The sequence below is a fragment of the Heptranchias perlo genome, unplaced genomic scaffold (assembly GCF_035084215.1).
Source record: "Heptranchias perlo isolate sHepPer1 unplaced genomic scaffold, sHepPer1.hap1 HAP1_SCAFFOLD_1058, whole genome shotgun sequence".
Taxonomy (NCBI): Eukaryota; Metazoa; Chordata; class Chondrichthyes; order Hexanchiformes; family Hexanchidae; genus Heptranchias; species Heptranchias perlo.
The window spans coordinates 49,095-57,500 of record NW_027138278.1 but is presented as its reverse complement, the minus strand read 5'-3'; the positions used below and the strand labels follow the sequence as shown (position 1 = coordinate 57,500).

General features: G+C 54.1%; 1 protein-coding gene across 1 annotated transcript in view; it reads left to right on the top strand.

Moving 5' to 3' along the window:
• Positions 1-1,259: 1,259 nt before the first annotated feature.
• LOC137307589 (multiple epidermal growth factor-like domains protein 8) overlaps positions 1,260-8,406 on the top strand; it is a 54,040-nt gene continuing 46,893 nt past the window's right edge. The window contains exons 1-4 of the mRNA XM_067976878.1: positions 1,260-1,581; positions 2,924-3,236; positions 5,493-5,656; positions 7,178-7,384. Coding sequence (XP_067832979.1) covers positions 3,035-3,236; positions 5,493-5,656; positions 7,178-7,384 — 573 coding nt within the window. The 5' untranslated portion in view covers positions 1,260-1,581; positions 2,924-3,034. The remainder of the gene's footprint in view (positions 1,582-2,923; positions 3,237-5,492; positions 5,657-7,177; positions 7,385-8,406) is intronic.

The following is an 8,406-nucleotide window of genomic DNA, read 5'->3' as shown; positions in this document are numbered from 1 at the left end:
AAAACAACCCCAGCCTATCCAATCTTTCCTCATAGCTAAAATTCTCCAGTCCTGGCAACATCCTTGTGAATCTCCTCTGCACCCTCTCTAGTGCAATTACATCCTTCCTGTAATGCGGCGACCAGAACTGTACACAGTACTCAAGCTGTGGCCTAACTAGTGTTTTTTACAGTTCTAGCATAACCTTCCTGCTCTTATATTCTATGCCTCGGCTAATAAAGGAAAGTATTCCATATGCCATCTTAACAACCTTATCTACTTGTCCTGCTACCTTCAGGGATCTGTGGACATGCACTCCAAGGTCCCTCACTTCCTCTACACCTCTCAGTATCCTCCCATTTATTGTGTATTCCCTCGCCTTGTTTGCACTCCCCAAATGCATTACCTCACACTTCTCTGGATTGAACTCCATTTGCCACTTTTCTGCCCATCTGACCAGTCCATTGATATCTTCCTGCAGTCTACAGCTTTCCTCCTCACTATCAACCACACGGCCGATCTTTGTGTCATCCGCAAATTTCTTAATCATGCCCCCTACATTTAAGTCCAAATCGTTAATATATACCACAAAAAGCAAGGGACCGAGTGCCAAGTCCTGCGGAACCCCACTGGAATCTGCCTTCCAGTTGCAAAAACACCCGTCGACCATTACCCTTTGCTTCCTGCCACTGAGCCAATTTTGGTTCCAACTCGTCACTCTCTCTTGGATCCTATGGGCCTTTACTTTTTTGACCAGTCTGCCATGTGGGACCTTGTCAAAAGCCTTGCTAAAATCCATGTACACTGCATCAATTACGCTACCCTCATCGATCCTCCTTGTCACCTCCTCGAAAATTCAATCAAATGTGATTATTGATTGGTACAGTGTGGTATACACAATGAATGTTAATTGGTACAGTGAGGTATACACCGTGAATATTGATTGGCTCTGAGGTATAAGCAGTGGATATTGATTGGTACAGTGCAGTAAACAGTGAATATTGATTGGTACAGTGTGGTATACGCAGTGAATATTAACTTGTACACTGTAGTATACATAGTGAATATTAATTCGTACAGTGAGGTGTCCTCAGTGATTATTGATTGGTACAGTGAGGTATACGCAGTGAATATTGATTGGTGCAGTGCAGTATTCACAGTGAATATTGATTGGTGCAGTGAGGTATACGCAGTGAATATTGATTGGTACAGTGAGGTATACACAGTGAATATTGAGTAGTACAGTGAGGTTTTCACAATGACTATTGATTGGTACAGTGTGGTGTACACTGTATATTGATTGGTAGAGAATTCCAAATATTCACAAACCTCTGAGTGAAGAAATTCCTCCTCATCTCAGTCCCAAATGGCCGACCCCTTATCCTGAGACTGTGCCCCCTAGTTCTAGACTCTGCAGCCAAGGAGGCAACCTCTCAGCATCTCCCCTATCAAGCCCCCTCAGAATCTTATATGTTTCAATGAGATCACCTCTCATTCTTCTGAACTCGAGAGCATGGGCCCATTCTACTCAATCTCTCCTCACAGGACAACCCTCTCATCCCAGGAATCAATCTAGTGAACCTTCGTTGCACCCCCTCTAAGGCAAGTATATCCTTCCTTAGATAAGGAGACCAAAACTGTACACTGTACTCCAGGTGTGGTCTCACCAAAGCCCTGTACAATTCAGCAAGACTTCCTTACTCTTGTACTCCAACCCTCTTGCAATAAAGGCCAACGTACCATTTGCCTTCCTAATTGCTTGCTGTACCTGCATGCTAACTTTCTGTGTTTCTTGTACAAGGACACCCAAAATCACTCTGAACACCAACATTTAATAGTTTCTCACCAATTAAAAAATATTCTGTTTTTCTATTCTTCCTACCGAAGTGAATAACCTCATATTTCCCCACATTAAACTCGATCTGCCACCTTCTTGCCCACTCACTTAACCTGTCTATATCCCTTTGCAGACTCTCTGTGTCCTCCTCACAGCTTACTTTCCCACCTAGCTTTGTATCGTCAGCAAACTGAGATCCATTACACTCGGTCCCTTCATCTAAGTCATTAATATAGATTGTAAATAGCTGAGGCCCAAGCACTGATCCTTGTGGCACCCCACTAGTTACAGCCTGCCAACCTGAGAATGACCCCTTTATTCCTACTCTCTGTTTTCTGTCCGTTAACCAATCCTCTATCCATGCTAATATATCACCCACAATCCCATGAGCTCTTATCTTGTGTGACAACCTTTTATGTGGCACCTTATCGAAAGCTTTTTGAAAATCTAAATATATGACATCCACTGGTTCCCCTTTATCTACCCTGCTAGTTACATCCTCAAAAAACTCGAATAAATTCGTCAAACACGATTTCCCTTTCATAAAATCATGTTGACTCTGCCTAATCATATTATGGTTACCGACCCTTCTGCCACTGGAAACAGTTTCTCTTTATTTACACTATCAAAAACGTTCATTACTTTGAACCCCTCCATCAAATCTCCCCTTAACCTTCTCTGCTCTGAGGAGAACAATCCCAGCTTCTCCAGTCTCTCCACATAACTGAGGTCCCTCATCCCTGGGACCATTCCAGTAAATCTCCTCTGCACCCTCTCCAAGGCCTTGACATCCTTCCTAAAGTGCGGTGCCCAGAATTGGACACAATACTCCAGCTGAGGCCTAACCAGTGTTTTATAAAGGTTTAGCATCACTTCCTTGCTTTTGTACTCTGTGCCTCTATAAAGCCCAGGATCCCGTATGCTTTTTTAACAGCCTTCTCTGGTCCTGCCACCTTCAAAGATTTGTGTGCATACACTATTAGTACACATAATATATTACTTTACACACAGACCCTGGCATGGTGCAGAATTCTGTGCACAGATACACCTGTATCAGATGTTGCTGAGTGCAGTTGTTATCCTTAAACATTGCTTGTTCCTTTTCAGCACACGATGGACCTGACCTTTGACCCTCCCGATCCAAGTGATTGACCTCAGTCGGTCAGCCAATCGTCAGCGGGTTCGAGCCGCCCCGTGACCCCCCACAGAGAGCACAGAATGGGGGTGGCCCTGTGGTGTGTGCACACTAAGAGGTTGAGGATGTTGGACGGGCTTGTGTTTCTCGTGCTGCTGCTGTCTCGCAGAGCACGAGCTGGAGAGTGCAAAGGGCAGCGGCAGCTCCTGTATCAAGAGCCAGGCTACGTGACTGACGGGCCCGGGAATTACTCTGTCAACGGGAACTGCGAGTGGCTCATCCGAGGTGAGTTTTCCTGGGCGTGTGTTTGTGTACCTGCTATTAAGGAGAACATGCATTGATACAGTGCTTTTCATAACTATGGGTCGTCCTGAAGAACATCACAGCCACTGAATTACCAGGATGCTGTTTCTTAATCTCCATGCGGCTGGAATACAAAGGGGTGAAGTTGTGTTACAGCTGTACAGAGCTCTGGTTAGAGCCCATCTGGAGAACTGGGTTCAGTTCTGGGCCCCGCCCCTCAGGAAGGAGATACTGGCCTTGGAGGGGGTGCAGCGCAGATTCACCAGAATGATACCGGGGCTAAAAGGGTTAAATTACGAGGACAGGTTGCACAGACTGGGCTTGTATTCCGTTGGATATGGAAGATTAAAGGGTGATCTAATTGAATTGTTTAATTAAGGAATTTTATAGGGTAGATAGAGAGAAACTATTTCCTCTGGTGGGGGGAGTCCAGAACAAGGGGGAAAACCTTAAAATTAGAGCTAGGCCGTTCAGGGGTGATGTCAGGAAGCACTTCTTCACACAAAGGGGAGTGGGAATCTGGAACTCTCTCCCCCAAAAGCTGTTGAGACTGGGAGTCAATTGAGAATTTCAAAACTGTTAGATAAGGGAACCTTAATGAAAATGTGAGGTTATGCACTTTGGCGGGAAAAATCAGAGAGCAAGTTATTATCTTAATGGCGAGAAACTGGAAAGTACTGCAGTACAAAGGGATCTGGGGGTCCTAGTGCAAGAAAATCAAAAAGTTAGTTTGCAGGTGCAGCAGGTGATCAAGAAGGCCAACGGAATGTTGGCTTTTATTGCTAGGGGGATAGAATATAAAAACAGGGAGGTATTGCTGCAGTTATATAAGGTATTGGTGAGACTGCACCTGGAATACTGCATACAGTTTTGGTGTCCATACTTAAGAAAATACATACTTGCTCTCGAGGCAGTACAAAGAAGGTTCACTCGGCTCATCCCGGGGATGAGGGGGCGGACATATGAGGAGAGGTTGAGTAGATTGGGACTCCACTCATTGGAGTTCAGAAGAATGAGAGGCGATCTTATTGAAACATATAAGATTGTGAAGGGTCTTGATCGGGTGGATGCAGTAAGGATGTTCCCAAGGATGGGTGAAACTAGAACTAGGGGGCATAATCTTAGAATAAGGGGCTGCTCTTTCAAAACTGAGATGAGGAGAAACTTCTTCACTCAGAGGGTAGTAGGTCTGTGGAATTTGCTGCCCCGGGAAGCTGTGGAAGCTACATCATTGAATAAATTTAAAACAGAAATAGACAGTTTCCTAGAAGTAAAGGGAATTAGGGGTTACGGGGAGCGGGCAGGAAATTGGACATGAAGCTGAGCTCGGATCGGTCAAGGCCCTGTGGGTGGCGGAGAGGGCCCAGGGGCTGAGTGGCCGGGTCCTGCTCCTACTCCTACTTCTTGTGTTCTTCAGATTTGAGGTTAAGATCAGATCAGCCATGATCTTATTGAATGGCGGAGCAGGCTCGAGGGGCTGAAAGGCCTCCTCCTGTTCCTATGTTCCTATTTAAAATTTTCACGGTTGAATTCTCTCCATTCAACTCCTGAAGACATTGGCTCTTACTGGGGACTGTTGGCTGGGCGTAGGAGGCCCTGCTGTCCCTCCGATTTAGGGCCAGTGTTTGTGAGTGAGCCCAGTCACTGGGGAGCCCAATACTCACCTCACACCGACACACATCCTCTTTCCGGCAGGAGACGGGGGAAGCAGCGATGGGCAGGAGGGGTGTATGTATCCATGTGATTTATAGTGTTAATTGTATTCAGGTGGTGCGTATCAATTGGGGACTCTCGTATCCATTTATAGGAGAGCTTATCGAGGGGGTGCACAGTGTGTAATGTGGAGCTCTGTGAATAAAGGCTTGGAAGCAACTGAAGATCGAGCTCTAGTATTCTATCCTTCACCACTGGGCTATCCAATTTATTACACAGACTGCCCTGTGCAGGAGGGTTACCTCTGGCCTGTCACCTGCCAATGACGCAGGGCTATGGGGAGAGAGCGGCGCAGTTAGTTCTGGATTGTTCCAGCAAGGAGCCGGCATGAGCTCGATGGGCCAGATGGCCTCCATTTCTCCTGTGACCTTGTGTGGTTCTATGGTGCCACCCCAGTGCCAAGTCTCGCTGATTCTCTTGTACAAACAGCACTGTGGCCACTGCTGGTCCCTGGAGCAGGGCGAGCCTGGAGCTCAGCCTGTTGTGTTTTTACGCCGAGTTGATGCGAAGTTTGTTTGTTTAAAGCCCCAAACAGCAGTTTCCGCATCGTTCTCACCTTCATGTTCCTGGACACTGAGTGCACCTACGATTACCTCTTCATTTACGACGGCGACTCGTACAGCAGCCCCCTCCTCGCCAGTCTGAGTGGGAACTCACTGCCAGAGCCCATCGAGGCACAGTCAGGAAAGGTCAGTGAAATCCTCGCCGTGGGTCGGGGGTGTGAGTGGCTGTGTGACTGCGGTTGTGAGTCAGCTGGTGTGCGAGGGTGGCTGCGGGCCGGCGGGCGTGCGAGGGTGGCCGGCGGGTGTGCGACGGCGGGCGTGCGAGGGCGGCTGCGGGGGCGCGGCGGCGTGCGTGCGTGCGAGGGCGGCTGCGGGCCGGCGGGCGTGCGTGGGCAGCTGCGGGCCGGCCCGTGCGGGGGCGGCTGCGGGCCGGCGGGCCTGCGATGGCGGAGGCGGGTGTGCGAGGGCGGTTGCGGGCCGGCCGGCGTGCGAGGGAGGCTGCGGGCCGGCGGGCGTGCGTGGGCAGCTGCGGGCCGGCCCGTGCGGGGGCGGCTGCGGGCCGGCGGGCCTGCGATGGCGGAGGCGGGCGTGCGAGGGCGGTTGCGGGCCGGCGGGCGTGCGACGGCGGCTGCGGGCCGGAGGGCGGCTGCGGGCCGGCGGGCGTGCGAGGGCGGCTGCGGGCCGGCGGGCGTGCGAGGGCGGCGGCGGGCGTGCGAGTGCGGCTCCGGGCCGGCGGCTGCGGGCGTGCGGGGGCGGCTGCGGGCCGGCGGGTGTGCGAGGGCGGCGGTGGGCGTGCGAGGACGGCTGCGGGACGGCGGGTGTGCGAGGGCGGCAGCAGGCGTGCGGGGGCGGCTGCGGGCCGGCGGGCGTGCGGGGGCGGCTGCGGGCCGGCGGGCGTGCGAGGGCGGCAGCGGGCGTGCGAGGACGGCTGCGGGACGGCGGGTGTGCGGGGGCGGCTGCGGGCCGGCGGGCGTGCGGGGGCGGCTGCGGGCCGGAGGGCGGCTGCGGGCCGGCGGGCGTGCGAGGGCGGCTGCGGGCCGGCGGGCGTGCGAGGGCGGCGGCGGGCGTGCGAGGGCGGCTGCGGGCCGGCGGCTGCGGGCGTGCGGGGGCGGCTGCGGGCCAGCGGGTGTGCGAGGGCGGCGGCGGGCGTGCGAGGACGGCTGCGGGACGGCGGGTGTGCGAGGGCGGCAGCAGGCGTGCGGGGGCGGCTGCGGGCCGGCGGGCGTGCGGGGGCGGCTGCGGGCCGGCGGGCGTGCGAGGACGGCTGCGGGACGGCGGGTGTGCGGGGGCGGCTGCGGGCCGGCGGGCGTGCGGGGGCGGCTGCGGGCCGGCGGGCGTGCGGGGGCGGCTGCGGGCCGGCGGGCGTGCGAGGGCGGCAGCGGGCGTGCGAGGACGGCTGCGGGACGGCGGGTGTGCGGGGGCGGCTGCGGGCCGGCGGGCGTGCGGGGGCGGCTGCGGGCCGGCGGGCGTGCGGGGGCGGCTGCGGGCCGGCGGGCGCGCGAGGGCGGCCGGCAGGCGTGCGAGGGCGGCTGCGGGCCGGCGGGCGTGCGAGGGCCGCCGGCGGGCGTGCGAGGCCGGCTGCGGGCCGGCGGGCGTGCGAGGGCGGCCGGCGGGAGTGCATGGGCGGCTGCGGGCCGGCGGGGCGAGTGTGGTATGACAGACTCCGGTGCTCTGAGTCCGATCCTTTATGTGTCTCTCTGTCCTCAGATGCTGCTCCACCTGTTCAGTGATGCCAATTACAACCTGCTGGGATTTAACGCGACGTATATTTTCACTCTCTGTCCCATGGGGTGCTCTGGTCACGGGACGTGTGACCTCGCAGGGACCTGCACGTGTGACTCGGGATGGAGTGGAGACGCCTGTGACGTCCAGAACTGCAGTGATTATTGTCTGTCGCACGGACAGTGTGTTGGGGTAAGGGTGGGGTGATTTATTCGGAGGTCGAGAGGGATAGTGCCGCAGTGCTGGTCTGAATGGGGAGGCTCTCTTTCCCAGTCCTGAAACTGGAAAGCGAAAGGGAAGGTGCAGCATTGGACCTGGTTCTGGGGGTGCGATCTGGGACAATTCAGTGAACAGAAGGTAAAACATTCAGCGGTTGGTGATCAGAGCGTAATTACTGTTACAGTAATTCAGTTCTGGTGTTGGGCTGGGATACAGGATGGTTGGGAGGGTGAAAGCCCAGGTTAATCGGAGAGGGAAGCTGGCACATGAAACAGCAGAGCAGCGGTGGGAAATATTAAAGTGCAAGGTGGTTAGGGTGAAACCTAACAAGATCCCAGCCAGGCTGTGGCGAAGGCCTGTGGGCGATTGGAGAAATAGAGAGTCCGAGGGAGAGACCCACGGCAACATTAAGGGTAGTAACAGGTGAAGAGAAGAGAAGGGGAAAAGGAGGGGTAAGAGAGGACATGAAAACACTGCCAGGAACATAAAGGGTAATGAGATTATCATAAAAAGATTAAAAACAAAAGCATACTGAGAGAAAGGGTGGACAGACCAGGGCCAAAGATATGTGAGCAGTGAGGAGAGTGGGGCAGCGGGATTAGTTTGGGATTGATACAGGACTATGGGAGAGAGTGGGAAAGTGGGATTAGTTTGGGATTGATACAGGGCTATGGGAGAGAGTGGGAAAGTGGGATTAGTTTGGGATTGATACAGGGCTATGGGAGAGAGTGGGAAAGTGCGATTAGTTTGGGATTGATACAGGGCTATGGGAGAGAGTGGGAAAGTGGGATTAGTTTGGGATTGATACAGGGCTATGGGAGAGAGTGGGACAGTGGGATTAGTTTGGGGGAGAGAGTGGGGCAGTGGGATTAGTTTGGGATTGATACAGGGCTATGGGGAGAGAGTGGGACAGTGGGATTAGTTTGGGATTGAGACAGGAACATGGGGAGAGAGCGGGGCAGTGGGATTAGGTTGGGATTGATACAGGGCTAAGG